Here is a 19,161-nt window from a genome sequence, read left to right as displayed (position 1 = left end):
AGGGGAGACGTGGTAATTTCAATGATGAAAGTCTTTAAATGGGGATTCTATGATACAGGTAAGAGTACACTTTGACTCAAGTATAAACCTAGCTGTCATGCTTGGAGAGAAGGAACCAGTAGGAGGCACTATAGACACTATAAGTCAACAGCTTGGTTTTCTCCAGCGCCTCCAGAGTTGCGGATGTTGCGGTGCAGGCTGTTGCCAAGTTGCCATCCTTGGGCACACTAGAGTGAATAAGCAAGCAGAGGATAATCTGGCAGCGGACAAGTGAAGACTTGAACAAAGCCAGGGAGCAAGTACAAGAAATCCAGAGAATAGACTCACTGACATGGGCGTCACCAAAGACACATGGGAACACAAGAGACACAGGAGGCATGGTTATCATAGGTGTCACCACAGGCACAGGGGAACAGTGGACCAGCACAAGGGAGCAGACAAAAAAACAACAGACTGGGTGACAAGGAGTATAAGAGCTGGACTGGTAAAGCACTCAATTATTCAACAGGTATAGAGAAAATGTTCAGCAAAGCTAGGGGGCTCAGCAGTAGTGGAGATAAGTTGCATGAACGCTGTCTCTGAGCTAGCTAAGTATCCAAGTGCATTTCAGAGGTAATTTCCTGTATTTTCCTGATTGTCCAGTGGGAGGGGCAATGCTGATAAAACTTGGAAGAGTAAGCACACTTGGGATCAGAAGTGGGGAGAGGCAACAATGCTTTAGTGAGGAGGAGGTCACAAAATACAGCCATCACTGCTAACATTCAAAACAGAAATCAACAGAAATGTGTGTAATATTTTTAAATTATTTATTTAGTAGAGGGTAAAAAATTAAAAAAATTTCACCCCTTTTTGCCGAGTAAACTACAGTTTTTTATAGATTTATTTATGATGGTTTACTTGCTGGTAAATGATCTTTTGGCGCATTATTGTTGGCCGCCAGTAGTTGGCACTGTGTCCTTATGTAAAGTGTGAAACAAATGAATAATGTCTCATGGCAGGAGATTGTAATACACTTTACATGAAGACACAGAGCCATCTAGTGGTGTGATACAAGTATAAACTGAGATTCCTTTTCTGATTTCAGGTTAGTTTATACTCAAGTACAGTATATACAGCATATATATCACTTCTCACGGAGATCACAGTACTGATTGCTGACAATGCCCTCATTTGCTTTTTTTCTCATCTCTGTTCAAGAATTATTCAGAATCAATATCTAGAGATGACACAATCCTGTAAATCATGGTGTGTGTATGATTGTGTTCCCTACTGTCTGTTACAGCTGAACCCCCACACTTTGGGGCTTGCTAAAAAGACTCAATGCTGCAGCCTGCAAGAGCCAACAGATAGACGAGAATGACATTGAACTAATACACACTGGGAATGCATTGTATAATTATAGCACATCTTTAATTTTATTTATTCACTGCATTATAAGTATGAATATATTTGTGCACGAGAGAGGAATTTATTATTATTAATAAACAGTATTTATATAGCGCCAACATACTACACAGCGCTGTTCATTAAATAGGGGTTGCACATGACAGACAGTGACACAGGAAGAGGCGAGGGCCCTGCCCCGAAGAGCTTACAATTTCTTTCTAATCTGATCTTTACATGAAGACTGACTCTGCACTTCCAGTATGTGATCAGAATAAGAAACAATCGAGGCACTGCTAAATTACTGTTCATTTATGATAAGTGGAGTTTTTAGGCCGGGATACTGCGGCTTTTGGAAGGGCATTTAGGTTTTAATTACATTCTACTAATTTATAGAGAGTCTGCAGCACAGCCAGCTGGGGAGAAAAAACTCCACATCACTTGTACTGGAGTACAGGGACTCGATAACAGCAACTGGACTATGCGGGGCACATAGCCATCTGATCATGTGTTTTATTACCCCCTATGAGGGGTATCTGTAAAATCCCCCCTTTGTAACCATGAGATCAGACAGTTGATACAGTGCATTAGGTTGTTGCTACCCTTGCCAGCTTTGCAGTGCCCCTTCAGGTGCCCGTACCCACCAGAGCAGCCCTTCTGAAACTTTTTAACATGGGGAATCCTTAAAATAACTTTCAGGTCTTCAGGGAACTTCTGCTATAATTACTATATCCACGGCTCACAGTATATTAGCATGGTGGTCAGTGGGAAGAATGTCTCTTACATTACTGACCATTGGCAAGAATGCCACCCTTACAGATCATTGGTGTCACTTAAACTGACCTGACTGTCACAAAGTGCTCATTTCTCCCCTAACAACTTCTGGAGAAACCCTGATTGTGAAACACTGCACCAGACATTGTCCCTTGGTATATTTCAGATTTAATGCGTATGAGTTCCAGACAAAAAAAAATACCCTAAAAAACCTGACTTGGCTGCTCATCGGTGCCCATTCCACAGAAGTGGGGGTACCTGGAATAATGGATGCTCCATAGTTTCTGTGTACCAGCACCCAACTTGTCATCATTTATTCTCAAATTACACAACAGGGGGCACTCCTGCCCCTAAAAACCATCAGCCAATAGAAACCCTCCTGAATGTGCTTATAAACAACAGGGTTTAATGGTTTCCATTGGTTAAAGTGGATTTTAGGAGCAGGAACCTGATGAATGGTTTCCAGGCAGGCGCTCTACACTGCCTGGATGGCAGCATGGGAAACAAGACGACTTATAAAACCCAAGTCATCGCTGAACTGCATAGAAGTAAGTTTGCCTTTTATATTTTTTTTTTTGTATTAAAGAGGAACTATACTCAATAATCAAAAAAACAAAACCACAATACCTTCAATCCTGCAGGGCAGTTTGGTTATTCCGGGGGTGTCTGGCATCGGGTCCCGCCTCAACTCGGCATCCACACCAGAGCCGGCGCTACCGGCGCAGCCATCTTCATTTTCTCTCTTGGGTTCTTCATTTTACCTAGGCACGAGATCGGTGCGGTAGGATTAAAAAACAATTTGCTGATCAGACTGCACATGTGTGAGATCGGCAAATTTTTCTCTTTGAGCAGAAAGGGTCCTTCTGCACGGACATGCGCTGGCGGAGGACCCAAGAGCCTCCCGGGATGTCTGACGTAGGTATCCCGAGAGGCTTTGCTCTCCCATCATTCTTGATCACTTAGGCTGCCGGGAATTAGGGAGCAGTGCTACACCCTTTTTCAAAAAAAAAAAAAAAAGGGTGTTGCACCTGGGGTCGAGGTAGCATTGCTTACCTGGTGTCACTGGCGTCCTCCATCGGATCCCGTTTTCCGCTAGAGTTCTCCAGCGTCGATGCCCGTCCCCATTGTCAGATGTCTGTCTACTCCATCGGATCCCCGTCTTCTCCTTCCCTCGGCGTTCTCATACGATTCCTGATGATGTCGGTGCATGCGTTGGTGCGGGCAGGCAGATTGGCAGAAAATTCTAATATTTTGTATTGGATTCCATACAAAATGACTGTATTGAATCTAATACAAAGAAATCTTCATATAATATATATAAATAATTATATTATATATATATTATACAAGCTACTGTACAAATAAAGTTCATTATTAAATGTAATAATTTTTTTTAAATATTGGACATATTTCGGTGAGTTATGTCTAAGAATATTAGGCCTACAATGTAAAAATATATTACTATACAGTATACCGAATTATTGCATTTTCTGTATTTTTGATTTATTTATGCATTCTTGTTTAAGCTGATTTTTGTGTTTTTTATTTAATTTTATTAATAAATGTAATTTTTTTTTTTTTTACATGATTGGGTGTTTCAAACTTGATTATATTCATGATATCTACTAGACCCTTGTTTGGACATATTTCTGTAAGTTACAGGTCTACAATATAAAATAAAAAAAAAAAAGAAAAATAGTGTACCACTTTTGGTACAGAAATCCTCCGTGAAACGCCCAGGAGGTCCAAATCGCTCAAGTATCATTCCATATAAAAGTCCATTTCTGTGCACCGGCCCTTCCCCTTCGTTTACCTCCTTTCATGTCCTTTTTTTGTAACACTGATCTTGTCCATATGTCTTCACAATAGTCATGTAACATACCAGACTATTGACTTCTTTTCCCTATGCTTTTTGCCACTCTCAGCATCATTACACCTCGAGAGCATAGCACTTATACTCACTAGAGACTTAGGACATCTAGTGGTGAAAAACAACTATTGCAGGGGAAAGCTTTGGAGAGAAGGTGAACATTGCTACATTTTATTTTCTGCTTTAAAGGAGCCCCGAGTTGGCGTTTAATGTTTTTTAAGATTGTAAAGAAACACATATGAGGAAACTTTATTTTTTACAAACAATTATTTGTTCTGAGGTAAATGTGTATCTGTAAGTACATTCTGAATATGTTCACCAACAGGAGCAGGCATAGGAAGGTGCAAAGAGTGCCGCTGCACGAGGGCTCTGGACCCTGTTTCATATGATAAGAAAATGCTCCACCCTTGAGAAATTAGAGATTAATGATAAATGCAGCCTTTGCGGTCTATTTATAATAGAAAAAGAAGGCGTGGCTGTGTCAGGGTCACATGGCTTGTTAGATGAAGACAGGAGCGCGCGCACAAGCACCCTGCACATGCGCAGTATGACCTCATAGTCGTGCACGCACGGAGAAGGTCCAGCCCACCCTAGAGAAGCTCCTCCGAAATTGCCTCTATTAGCAAGTCCCGCCCACCTGTCATTATGAAGATCGCAGATTGGTCTAGCTTCCCCAGTAAAATCTCTGATTGGTGGCTCTTGCGGCGTTCTTAACCCCGAACCGCTGTCACCGGTTTAGCTAGTGATAGGCAGAAGTATCAATCAATCTATTGAATGTAGCCACCTCATTGGTTGTCTTTATTGAGCGTCAGAAGGAGGTGTGGCAATGCTGTGTGTCTGATTTCTCCGCCGATCGGTGCTACCTAGCCCCGGGGAGGGTGGAGCTGCGTGACGGCGGAGCCGGGGCCTGGGGCTATAGGTGAGCCAATGCTTGCTGTATGTATCCGCCATAGTCTCAGAGCCGCTGGGTGACGTTTTGACGTTTCTGGGGATCTGTCAAAGGTGACATGGGGTGTCTGTGTGTGCACAGCCTGATAGATGCGCAGCGGCTGGGTGCGTGACGTCACAGTGTGGAAGCATCCAGATGTGTGTTACCTCATCCAGTGACGTCATTATGTGACAGCTATGGCCTCATCACATTCCTCTGCATGGAGCTCAGTGTGTCAGCCATTACAGCACCCCTCATATATATAATATACCCCCATCACTGCACCCCTTATATATATATATTATTATACCCCCATCACTACACCCCTCATATATATATTATACCCCCATCACTACACCCCTCATATATATATTATACCCCCATCACTGCACCCCTCATATATATATTATACCCCCATCACTGCACCCCTCATATATATATTATAACCCCATCACTGCACCCCTCATATATATATATTATACCTCCATCACTGCACCCCTCATATATATATATATATATTATACCCCCATCACTGCACCCCTCATATATATATTATACCCCCATTACTGCACCCCTCATATATATATATATTACACCCATCACTGCACCCCTCATATATATATTATACCCCCATCACTGCACCCCTCATATATATATATTACACCCCTATCACTGCACCCCTCATATATATATTATACACCCATCACTGCACCCCTCATATATATATACCCCCATCACTGCACCCCTCATGTATATATACCCCCATCTACACAAATAACTAATAACTAATAATGCAATTTACATACACAATTATACTATCTGAACTGCCCCACTTTTATGTTATGTTGTATTTCCTCTTTGTCTTTTGTCTTTTTTCATGTCTTTATACATTTTTTCTGTACCCGTCACACATTGATGATGCTCTTTGTAGCCTTCTCATTTACCTTTATATTTCCTATTCTCTCTGTCTGTGTATACATGTTTTAATCAAAGATCCACCCAACTTTTACTTGAAAGACTTTGACTTGGACATTGGATTTAATTCGGAAATGCACAAAATATCTTTTACGTATCTTTCACATATTTTTCTGATTGAATCCAATTGGTGAATTTAGAGAAAAAGTTTATTAAATCTTGCTGAAATCATTCATAAATAAACCTTTCTATGTCTTTTAAGATAAATTGAATAATTGTGAGCAGGAAAAAGGGCAGCCGATGTCCTTTCGGCAAAAATATAAGCTTACCTGCCTGATCACAATTTCCAAATGACATTCACCTCTCCTCTCTCTATTATGGGTGCCACCACCTTCACCTGGTCTTCTTACGGGTTTGCATCTTCAGCCGTCCTGATTGGCCAGGCTGAGATAACACAGCTCCTGCACATGAGTGCACCCCATTTATTCCGGGCAGTCTTGGGGTATGCCAGGATACCCAGCATCATACACATGTGCAGCTAATGGTCAGATCACTTTTTGTTTATTGCAGAAGGGACATTACCTATTACTGAAACAACTCACCCCCCACATTATTTCCTGTCTGGAGAATGTCCTGCATTGTCTAACTTGTTCTACTGATGCTCAGTCCTTCTTGTCCTAAATATTGTTATGGGTGCATGAGGAGGTGAGGGGGTAATATGAGTGTATCAGTGTAATCTTCCCCAGAGCTTTAAAAAATGGCTGCCATTCCTGTTGGTTCATCTAGTATGTCAAAACAGTCAATTAAATTAGAAGACAGCTAAACTTTTGGCAGATTTTCATCCGAGATAACCTAGAATTATCTTAAATGGAAAAATCACCTGTAATCACCGGGACTACCCAGGTCATTCTGTGTGTGATATATTTTGTATTTGTTGAGATTCTCCATACAGGTCTACATACAGGTATACCGGCAATTTCTTTGCATTGTACCCTGCTGCATATTATCAACGCCTAGTGTGTCCCCACTGCACCTTATCTGCAGTATTTGCCTGTAGCTGCTATGTGTTATGAAATCCTCAATCTTCACGCACTCGCAGTGATGTTGGTCATACTGTAAGTGGGTCATACACATTACCATGTGATGAGTTAGGAGTTGTTGCCATGCAGAATCTTGTGGTTGGGATGAGTTGAGATTCATTCTTGGCGATCATTCAGGTGAGAGCGAGTTCCTTGAAATGAATGATACGTCATATATTACTTGTTCAATTTAATTTTGGTTGTCTTTTGGTTTTCCAAGGTCTCGAAAAATGACATTTGGTCATTCTTAAAGTGGACCCATGTGCACAATCCAACAGATTCACTTTTATGCCCCATTCCTGGGCACCAAATACGAATCTTACCTTCCTGCACTTTTCCTGCACTCACTGACCCATTCAGCAAGGAGTAAGAAAAGAAGCTTAGTTTGATTTGCTTTGCTTGGAGCTTTACATAGGGCTTAGGATGTTCTATACACTGTGTGACAATGCTGATCCAATCACTTAGCTCAAATGGTGTCACAAGCTTTTTCATACATGGGTATTTTTTTACATTGCTGGTAAATGGTCAGGTAGATATACGCTGCTTGGATGGGGGAATTAAAGCAAGCATATGGCTTTGTCCTGCAGCTGAAATCCTTTGGTTTGCTATGAACTGAAGCTGTCTCCAAAATGAATAATGGTACACATCTTCTAAAACAGTGGTACATAAAGGGAACATAAGGTATTCCATTGAATAAATATATTTTTTACCAAAATGTAACAATTGCACACCAAACATTGGCCTGGATTTATTTTTAAAAAATAGCTTAACGCGTTTTGCATGTTAGGAGCTTAGTCATCAGGCTTATGAATGGGTACTTGGTGTGCAAAATTCATTAAGGTTGTTTTAATGCTTGCTGGATCACCCAGGTTCTTCCATGATAACCTATGTTCTACAGTCTAAGGGAGCTTTATTTTTTCAGGCCCATTGGGTCGGCAATGGTAACTTGGCAGGTTTATTCCCAAGCAGGTGACACATTACAGGCCTAAAAAAAAAACAAACGTAATGAATTTTTCAGTCTAAGTACTGATAACAGTCATAAGTCTTATGAGTAAGCTCCTATCATGCGAAACGCGTTAGGATAATTTATTTTGCCTGTATGTAATGCGTTCCTGCTCATTAATAAATTACATTTAATCAAAATACAGCTTCATTTTGGTGAGCCTTTTAAATAAAAATACCTAGCGTGCAAAATAAGGTCATGATTTGTAATGTGCTTCCTGCTTGTAAGTGGACTTGTTGATTTAGGCAAGACACCAATGTGGACTCAATCCTTGATATTTATTTGCTAGAGGGAGACCAAGCAAGGTCTGTAAGCCAACATAGATACTACGACATAAAGCCTGGAGCCAGTCTCCCATGCGGCACAAGGATTTATTTGTGTGTCCTTGAAGATTTGAAGACTTTTGCCCTTCTAAGTCATTGCTTTAGTCTGTGATCTGGGAACACCTTATGCTTTTATGGTTTCTAATACAGGAAAGGTATTCCCTTACAAAATGCACTTACCATGTGCACACCTCCGGCTGTGTTATTCTAGCCCCCTCCCGTATATACCTACCAGCATCCCCTAGAATTGGATCCCACCGGCTGATCTTCAATGTGTTGGTCACTTCTATGCTGTAGATCTCTATAGTTTCTATGACACAGGGTATTATTTGCATATAGCCCCAAACACTATAGGGATTTATTTCCTTGGAATAGCCAACACACTGAATAATGTACAGAAAGAACTAAAGCTGCGTGCAGGATTGGGAGGTAAGTATGCACCTGGAAAGGGTGGGTTAGTTTAGCACAGCATGGATAACTGGCATGGCACTTTGAGTAAAACATAGGCTGCCATTGCTGACTTAGAGCAGCCATCCCCATCCTTTTTGCACCGTGGGTGTCTACCCTCGTTGACTGCAGTCTTCACTTTCATAGGACGGTTATGTGATTAGCTGAACAAAATGACAAAAGAGAGAACTCTGGTTCAGCACAGCCCACGGCTTGGTACCAGTGCACGGCCCAGTGTTTAGGGACCTTTAACCTAGAAGACCCATTTACACCATTGTGTTGCAAAAGTACTCATTATATCATGCATTTCTTTATCTAAGTGGGCTGTCTAATGCACTATAATGCCCCCAAAATAGTGCATGTAACATTTCTAGCATTGCAGCCTACTGCAAAGGATCTTAGTACATTGCTCTGCATGGTGCTGCAGCACACATCTATTGGAAAGCTGGGTTGGGGTAACGGAATAAAAAGCACTGCACCAACGCAAGTAAAACGTGTTGCTGTTGTGAGAATGAAACTTCAAATTCTTAAAAACACCAATTTGCATGTTTATCCAGTGGCTTTGAGTCACTGACTCCGAACATTTATGCATCGCAGGTATTGTGACTTCTCTGTTGACTATATTAGATGTATGCTTGTTCCAAGTCAGAGTCAAATATTAAAAATCGAGACCACAAGGCAACTTGCAATTTCAGAAAGTAATGTATTGGTAGCCCTTGTTTTTCTCCCATGACAGGTGAGTGGGTTTTAACTAAATAAACAGTTTAATAATAATGATACTAGAAACCCTAAAGTCACTGTAAGTAAGTTTCAGAGCACCTGGAGACCCTCTGAACATCTGGTAAGTGGAAACCGCAACTTGCAAGTAGGTTCTGCATATAGGTGAATACACAATCTGCCCCTCCTTGCAGGTTGGGGGGTATGTAATAGGAATTGATAAATCTAACAATCAAACCTAGTAAATTTGGTTCTGACTTTTTTAAGCCAGGTCTAATATTGGTCACTGGAGGACCATCTTCTTCTCATACTGAATGGTTCCTGAATTCTGCAATAGTTTGCCCAGTCCTTGTTTAAATACATTATGCATTTTATTAAATATGTGTCACATGTGTGTTTATACTCATCTTTGCTCACCACCACTGCCCCTGACTTATACTCTTACTCAAGCCATTGACTCAATAGTTTCCTGTTTTTTGTTTCAGATGAGCATTCTGGCCCCGCTCCCACTTGCAGACATGGCTAGTCCAACCCTTAGCCCAGATGATTCATCTTTGTCAGCAGCCGTCAGCATCTCCCCCTCCGACTCTGAGAACCTCAGTCCAGATGAATTGGAACTGCTCAGCAAGCTGGAGGAGCAGAACAGGTACATGTGGATATGGTTGGAATATGAGGTTTCCTCTGTAACAGTTTTCATATTATTATTTGGATTATGTAATTGGATATTTAAAAATTACATCACTTGTGTTTTATGAAAATACGAAATTCCTATATTAGTTAGGGTTCAAGGTACTCCTCAGTCAAAATTTAGAATTAATGCAATACATTTAGAGAATTCCACCATCCTGCTCAGGGATCCAGATTTGTATCTAGGCTTCGCTGCAGTTCATCAACCCATATCAGTCCCTTTTGCTTTTATTCCGTTGATGTGGGAACCCCTTTTGCTGTAAGAGAGAAATCCCCAAACATACCCTTCTGGTTTGCTGTCATTTTCCTATGGAATCCTAATGTTTCAATGAATACTAAGAAGTTTATCACCATTTTCTATTGGATTAAAGCTTGGTACGTGAAGCAGAGAGGTGGGCAGTGACATGGCTGAGAATTTAGGAAGCAGACCCACCAGTCACAAAACTAAGGAGCTCCCTGACATCTGGCAACCCTTGATTACAGATAACCTAGGTGTAGATGCAAGTTTAAAGTGAACTATGCACAATAAACTGAAATATGCTTAACAAGTGGTAAACTCACTTTAAAAGAAGCCCTCACCTACTTGTGTAGCTATAGACGTTTATAAAGAAATTCAATCTCACAATAGAGGCTTTGAAATCACAGCTTTTCCCCCAACTTTTTCTATGGCTGTGAATATTTGCAGCTCCCATCACTTTAATATGAACAACACTAGGTGCTTTAATGCTTTTAGAAACCTACTTCAGAATCTTTGCTGTGATCTTTAAGGATGAGGTACTCTACAGTGCATGCAGCTAGAGAAATCAGTGATGGTTTGTGTTTAAACTTTTACCTAATGAAAGGATTATGCAAATGCCTTTAGCCTGGACATAGGTGCACTTTAATATTTTGCAGCGTTTTCTCAAAAATGATGGTTTTAGTGCCTGCAAATGAGCACATACAAACCAGTTGCAATAAAAGAGCAGAAAATAATCGACTTGCAGCTGCATAGACATATCCAGGCCTTGTCTGAATGGTCAAATCAGCTAGGAGTTAGTACTTCTGAGAAGAAGCTACAAAAGATGACCCCTGAGGAGGATGCAGAAGCCTACCGTGCAGGACTAGTATAGCAAGGCTTCAATTGGACAGTAAAGGAGCAGCAACAAACTGATCCAATCTACTCCCTTCTTAGCATGGTCCTTGTCAGCATATGTGCAGCACAGATGATTGGCTTTTAGTGCTGGCCTGCACTCTCCCAGTGCTGTTCTTTAGAAGACCAAAGCCGAGGCAATATATATTTTCATGTTTCATTAAGAACACATATATTGTAACATATATAATTGCATTGACTAGTATTTTTTAATATATTTGTGTAAAGGGTAGATAACAAAATAATGGTGCAAAATGCTGTCTCAGGCTGTGTGATGCTCAGCACTGAAGCGTGTGCCTGGGAAAAGTCACCCTAATTCTCAGTAGGACAATAGGGTAAAGATAACGGAGCCAGGATGCTTTCACTTTCCGTACAATGTCCCCATTGAAACACACACTGAACCGCATGAATAGAACAGGCTGCCTTCTCTTCCAGTTACAGTCACTTTGTATTCCTAATACAGCTTCTTATGTGTGTCATGTATTACCCTTCACTTTAAGATAGCAGTATTGGTATGCGGGGCCATTAAAGAGATCCTATGATCTTTTAAATATAATTCATAAAGCTAAACTTCAGACATATTTTTAAAAAGTAGAGGTACACTATTTTAAAATAATTGATTATACATACAATTAGCATACGTATCAGAATCTTTGTCAGCCCCAGTCCATCACAGCAGAGGATGTATAGGAGCAGTAATAGGTGCCAATGGGGTTGTGCTTCATGTGTATGTGCTATCAAGAGGATAGATTTATGTGGGCCTATATTTTTATAAATGGGTGAAATATTTATATAATGTCTAATTAGTGGCAGCTGAGCCGTTATACGACAGTTCCTAAGCACTCATTGTGGAGAGAGAGCTGTTACAGAGACCCTGTGAAAAAGTGGACCTAGGCAAAAGGACAGCTATAAGTGCTTTAGCATTCACAACTGCCACGTCTTGCACTGAATAAAGCCACTTTAAGCCTACAGAACCCCGGCAAACATTGGTCTACCTTTCCCTATTGCCCTGGTAAATTGTAATTCCCCTGTAATGTCTCTCCAGTCTGTTTCCTGAAGCATATCTACAGTATCTGATAACTGCTGGAGACTTTTTACAACATCTTTTGCATACTTGCAGTCTGGAAACATTTCTTGTAGTAAGCCTGTAGTCTTTGACTGTCCCCTGTTGCAAACCTATAATCTCTAATCATCTCCTGTTGCATGTCTGCCATCTCTGACCATCCCTTATAGCAAGCTCATAGTCTATCACTATCTTCTGATGCATGTCTGCCATCTCTGACCATCTCCTGTAGCAAGCGCATAGTCTCTGACCATCCCCTGTCCCATGTCTGCCATCTCTGACCATCTCCTGTAGTAAGCCCATAGTCTCTCACCTTCTCCTCTTTTACGTCTGCCATCTCTGACCATCTCTTATAGCTAGCCCATAGTCTCTGACCATCTTCTGTTGCATGTCTGTAGGTCCTGATGTGCTTTTCTCAAGAAGTGGCTATTTGATGATTTCAGGGTTTCATTTGAGGCTCCCTATATCCAGAATATTAACTAGCATTGAGTCAAAGCATATGGTAAAGTATGGATGTAGGTGGAAAGGTGACACTGTTTTATTCCTGGATTTTATTTGAGAAATTGTCATCTTCCGCATGCACAGGATTATGGTAGACAAGACTTTTCACATAAATATATATATATTGTATATCAATTTAATTTTGGCTATTTGCCTTAAGCTCAGGTTTAGATATCCATAAAAAAAGTTATAATGTGTGTCTGACCACCCTGTGAATACTAGAGGAACCTTTACTCCTCCAATGTCTAACAATGCACAGACTATTTCCTTTTTTAGCTGCCTCCCCTCTTGTTCCTTCTTATGTAGCTTCTATGAGTAGTTCTTGCTCATCGCCTGCATGTTTTGCATATTGTTTTTTAATATAATTGTATTACGTTTGTGACATTTTCTGTAGTGTTATGGTTGCTTACACAAAAAGTACCCAGTGGAAATACATACGTAATTGAGTTTTCAGTGTAAATGAGTGCTGGAGAATTTCTGTATTTTTCCTTGTCATGTAACACCATTGCAGCTCAGGAGACATAGCCTACCTGCTGCTACCACAGGCACCTAAAATGAGTTGTTCCTTTATAAATAACCCATAAAAGTTAATTATTGAACTGCAGATGTCTTCAGAAAACATTAAAGCAATACTGAAGTCATAAAGTCCATTTATGTTATTTAAAGTGTACAATAAAGCGGAACGATAGCGGAACGGACATTCCAAAATTGCGATCGGGCAAAATTTTTACTGCAGAAGAGACAGGCGATGTATCTAAGGTGATACTTACCTGCTTGTTTGTAAACTTTACGAGTACACGGAGTTGCTCAGTGCAGGACGCAGGGGTATGCCGGGCTATCCTGGCATTGCCAGGGCTGCTGGAACTGAATGAACTCCTATGTGCTGGAGTTACATCATCCCGGCCTGGCCAGTAAAGATGGCCAAAGATCTGACACCTGGAAGAAGAGGGGATAATTATGGTGGTGCCCTAAATAGAACAAGGAAGAACAAGGACAGGTCAGTGTAAAAATAAAAAAAATTGTGATCACGCAGGTTTCTTTTTTTGCAGAAGGGACATCTCCCGTCCTTTCATTAATTTTGGATAAAGTATGGTATATTAAATAACAGATTAGTTTTTTGTACCGAGAGAAAATCTGAAAAAGTTTCCTCTTGGGCAAGTGTCCCCGATGGAAGATTTCCCTATTCTTCTGGGGTCAACACACAGCAATAAAAACCTAATAGAAGGTTTAAACCCTCTGCCGCTTCATCTAAAAATATAGAAAAAATGTAACTTTAGATACTCTTAGCCAGTAAATAAGGCTTTAGGTTCATTGTATTTTGTGTTTTTTTTATGGTACCAAATAGATTCCCAATGATGAATATGCATCTTTCTAGCCTAATGTAACAACAATATTAACCCAATTTTGCTAAAAGTACACTGTGTACCTAGATCTCGAGAAAAAAAATCACCTGGTCAAGCTATTTTGGAATAATATCAATTTATGGCAAGACATTTATATCCTAAAGATATCAGGTAAAATCCCATGTGAATTTCAGAATGCAGGTAGATGACAGGTTTTCCATGCTACACCTCTCCTATAAACCTCTGCAGAGGGAAGTGGGATCCAGTCCAGATGGCTATTATATTTGGATGCCACCTACGCTGCTATTTTATGTGCATTTAGAGTCTTTATGTTTCATGGAGTCTAATAAAGAAAGCCTTTGTTCTTCTTAGGATTACAATTCATGAGAACATTTTATGGTTTAATAAGGTCTAGTAGATCAGAATGCAACTGTAATTTTATATTATAAATGCATTTCTGGAGAGACACGGCCTAAATAACATGAACCTGTACAGCATGGAGTTTGCACATTCTCCCTGTGTCTGCGTGGGTTTCCTCCGGGTACTCCGGTTTCCTCCCACATCCCAAAAACATGCAGTTAAGTTAATTGGCTTCCCCTCAAAAAAAAAAAAAAAATTACTACATTAATGACATATGACTATGGTAGGGACATTAGATTGTGAGCTCGTTTGAGGGACAGTTAGTGACATGACTATGGACTTTGTACAGCACTATGTAATATGATGCACTATATAAATACTGTGTAATAATAATAATAATAATAATAATACAGTAGAGGGTTTTTAGAGGTACCTGCACATCAGATTTGGCTTTTGACATGAAACCCTGCTATCTGGCTTTGCAAATTTTTACCTGAGTGAGCCGTAGCATTGTTCTCTTGAACATTATTAAGAATGATGGGCCTGAGCTCAGCCCGGACCAAGACAGCTGCTGAATGGCACATCCTAAGTTCTGGGGCATCCTGCAAGACATCTGATGGTGTGTGCAGACACTTGCAGTTGCTTGCCTATATTTTCTGCTGCAAGTTTTAAAGAATCAGTGTATCAATATAATATTTTCATTATGTGTAATAAATGGTGGACCATGTGGGCACTTTGAGAGATATATATATATATATATATATATATATATGATATCCTGACAATGTGATTTACTTACCATAATTTTTTATTTAGGTTTTACTTTTTAACCTACCCTTACCTATTCCTGTAAATTGTGGGTATTCCAAACCACCTTTGAATGTTTCAACACCTGCTCTTGTATTTGCCATAATCTGATCCTTACCTGTGTTTAAATTGATTCTAGAGATAGCAACAGCATTTCCTTTAGGCAATCCGGATTTTTAGAAGCAGGGCAGCAATGACAGCCTGCATATTTTCCCCATGGCTGACTCTCCTGTGGTCATTACTCCTGGGTATTGATTGGCAGCCAGTGTTGTTTAATCTGCTACTTGTTAGCCTTAGGTCCTAATGTGTAATTACACCAACCAGGGGTAATACTGGGGAGAATGAGGGCAGTAAGATGGTCCTGGTTATATGACAAGAGAGTAGATGTCTAGAAAAAGAAAACCGTTAAACCATAAGTGTGTGGGTGGGAGACGCATTAGGAGCAGGGCAAAGGACTGGGGTGTTGTCCCCAACCCAGAGCTTGGATTTAGCAAAGCATCCAGGTGCAAATCCTGTTATGTCTATCCAATGCAGTTAATTGAATTTCTTTTTTTTAGTACAATATATGTAATGGATTTTACAGAGCAATATCTTTGTCTTCATTAGCTTGAAATAACCATACTAGTCAGATTATTTTCTTAGTAATAAAGAACAAGTCAAATATTGTCAGCTGTGGCCAATACAGTCAGTTTTTTTTTCAATTCAGTTCAAATGAAGAGCATTCAATACTATTATTTACATATACACTCATTATACGGATTTCTCACCAATAAAATGATATTACCTCCCCAATGCGAAAGCAGGGAAATATTTTGTTTACTTTGCTTTATAAAAAAGAATGCTATACAGAGTTCACCTGCCACCTACATAAATTAAAATGTAACCCACTTGTGCGGTGGGAAAATAAAAAAGTAACAAAGGTTCATGGAAGCACATTAAAGAGAAAGGATTCTCCAAACCCGACGGGTTTTGCTGATCAGGCTTACCTGTTTCCATCTCCCCTGAGGAAGTGTTATCAGCGAAACACATTGCTTTCTCTTCCTTTCACTCTTTTCGCTCCCAATACATTTTATTAGGGGAGGTAAGCAATAATTAGGCTCAAAAAATCACCTCCCCGTTGTGCGTTCTATATCAATTTTAAATCATAGTTTGTTCAACAATATCAATAAAGGGTTTTCCACATAACTGTAATGCTGTTAGGTATGCATAGCAGACTTGCTTGGAGTTTTGAACCATCTATTACATTCTTCCAATTAAAATGTTTTTACAAAAACTCAAGTAGGTAGAATGTAACGTTTTACGCGCTTTGAGCGGTGTATTCATGAGGAGTGAGAGGTTTTCAAAAAGTTTCTTCCTGGGAATGTACAGAATAGAGCTTAATGTTATGCAGTGATAAATAAGGTAAAGGGAGATGCTCAATATATATAGGACATCGGTCACATAAGTAATTGATTTAAAATGCAAACCATAGGGTGCCGCTATGTTCTGGTATGGAAGCATGCTTCTTTGTCTGATTGTCACCTTATAAATTGATCCTTTACCCTATTTATCAGTGATTTTGCATACACTAGTATAGCTCTTTCTCCCGATGAAGTGCACTGAGCGAAACGCGTAGTGTGCTATGTATACTTAAAAGCCTTTACGGTAGTGTGGAAAACCCTTTATTGGGATTGTTGTGAACAAACTATGATTTACAATTGATGGGGTAGGCACATTATGGAGGTATTGTGATTTTATTGGTGGGAAATCTTTTTAATGAGTGCATATGTATATAAATATATTGAATGTTTTTCAATTTATTCTGCCTAAAAAGTCCCGTACTTATCTTTGATTGTTTGTATATATGCATTATTGGGATGTGGCAGTTATTCTCACAGTATAAATGCATTAGAATTTTTTCTAGATCTTAAAGTATTTGTTTGTTTTCTAACTAGAAAATTGCCTTGTGTACATTAGTTTATATTGTCTAAAGTTGTGATTGTGTGTCCCAGGCTCCTGGAAGCTGACTCCAAATCTCTGCGAAGTGTTACTGGATCCTGCAGGACCAGCGTCACCTCCCCGGGGCCACCACCTCTGGACCAGGACAGCTGGGAATTATGGGGACGTATTGTCACCCATTGGGAGGAGTGGACCAGGAGAAAGGAAAAGCTGCTGAAGGTCAGTAAGTTGGGCACGTGGCTGGAGGTTGTGTTCCAAGTAAGAGATTCTGATATGCATTGTGCACAATAATAGAAGAACTGGTTATGTCGTTGGCAATCATTAACAATAAATGTCTTCATTCTGCAAGACTGGCACATTGCACTAAACTCCACTTGTTTCTTTAAGCAGAACTCAATGCAAGTATTTAAAACAAATTCAGTAATGTGTTTTTTTTAAATAATCAAAAATTGTTTTAAAGCCTAATATGTGCTGCTAGCCAGGGAATTAAATTAAAAAGCAGACCTGGCTGCAATACTTAACTAGAATCCAGAGTAGTCCTTCTAGAATCCAGAGTAATACTTCTTTTTCAATACAAGATGTTCTTAATCATTGGGGTTAAATGATGCCCAGTGTCCTTAAACAATAAACGCGATATTATGAATGCAGGATGCTATGACCGGCCACATGTGGCAGCATTTCCTAATCTTTGTACACCAGAGTTACCCTTTAAACTATTTCCAGGTCTAGGGGAACCCCTACTAAAACCAATTCATTGGGTGTTTTTGCAATACAAGCCTATTGCAATAGTGGTAAGCTAGAAGAATGTCCTTTTATATTGGCAGTTTAAATCTAAAGACTCTGATCACATACACAGTTACATAGTTAGGTTGAAAAAAAGATATAGAGAGAAACTAAACTGAAAACTGGCAGTCCGATCCATCCGGGGGTGTCTTGCATTGGGTCCTGCGTCGTCCTGCAGCCGGCACTGCGGGCGCCGCCATCTTTGTCTCTTATTCGTAGTTCTTCATCCTCCATCACCCGACCTAGGCGTGGGATGGGGTGACAAAGGATGGAAAAAAACTTGCCGATCTCATTGCGCATACGTGAGATGGGCACATTTTTTTCTTTCCACCAAAAGGCTTCTTCTGCGCAGAAGGGGCACCCAAGAGGCTTTGCGCTCCCATTTATTCTCCCTATAAAAACCCCATAGACATCCAACTGGCTTTGCCAAGTGGCGTCAACTCATGAACTATGCAGGCACCAGCAAGTGGTAAGTTAGTCATCCACAGCTAAAGGTAGTCCCAGCAACCTCCGAAAGAACCCCAGATTTCCACAGAACCCCTGGTTGACAATGGCAGTTTTTCTAGAATTCCCCTTCACCCCCAAAATGTTATATAGAAAGGTGAGGGGTATAGAAAGATATTGGCCAGTACAGGGGTAATTAGACACCACCAGAAAAGGAAAGGGCTATGACTTGCAACCAACAATGGGCCCGTATTAGGGAATTAACGTGTCCTAGAGTAATTTCCTCTTCTAGTTTAAAGGTAAATTATAAATAAGAAAAATATATTTAATAAAAAGTAAACCTTTTGAAAGTATGGAGGATTTTCAGCTGTCCCTGATGGCACAGTGGGACACTAGTCTGATAGAAGAGGATCACTGTTGGATGTGACCACGTGACACCCAACGTAGGAAGAACAATGGATGCCAGACTATATTTCCCAGCATCGCTGCATTATAGTGAAAGCCATGTGTGAGGAGAAGCAGGATTTGTAGTCACAGGAAGTAGTGCTAAACAATTGTAAGACCTCCGTCTGTTACAATAAAATTAAATGACAGGAGGAGTCCAGATTGTGTGGATAGGTGCACAACTACAGCCAAGAACCGCCACACTATAGGAAAAGCTTATCCC

At 40.2% G+C, this 19,161-nt stretch overlaps 1 protein-coding gene across 2 annotated transcripts in view; it reads left to right on the top strand.

Moving 5' to 3' along the window:
- The first annotated feature begins 4,834 nt into the window (after positions 1 to 4,834).
- EVI5L (ecotropic viral integration site 5 like) overlaps positions 4,835 to 19,161 on the top strand; it is a 40,222-nt gene continuing 25,895 nt past the window's right edge. For both annotated transcript variants that reach the window (XM_072399737.1, XM_072399736.1), the window contains exons 1-3: positions 4,835 to 4,946; positions 9,925 to 10,085; positions 17,321 to 17,486. In XM_072399737.1, coding sequence (XP_072255838.1) covers positions 9,925 to 10,085; positions 17,321 to 17,486 — 327 coding nt within the window. In that variant the 5' untranslated portion in view covers positions 4,835 to 4,946. The remainder of the gene's footprint in view (positions 4,947 to 9,924; positions 10,086 to 17,320; positions 17,487 to 19,161) is intronic.

The sequence above is a fragment of the Pyxicephalus adspersus genome, chromosome 2 (assembly GCF_032062135.1).
Source record: "Pyxicephalus adspersus chromosome 2, UCB_Pads_2.0, whole genome shotgun sequence".
Lineage (NCBI taxonomy): Eukaryota > Metazoa > Chordata > Amphibia > Anura > Pyxicephalidae > Pyxicephalus > Pyxicephalus adspersus.
The sequence above is the reverse complement of the archived record's forward strand: the minus strand, read 5'-3'. Positions and strand labels throughout refer to the sequence as shown.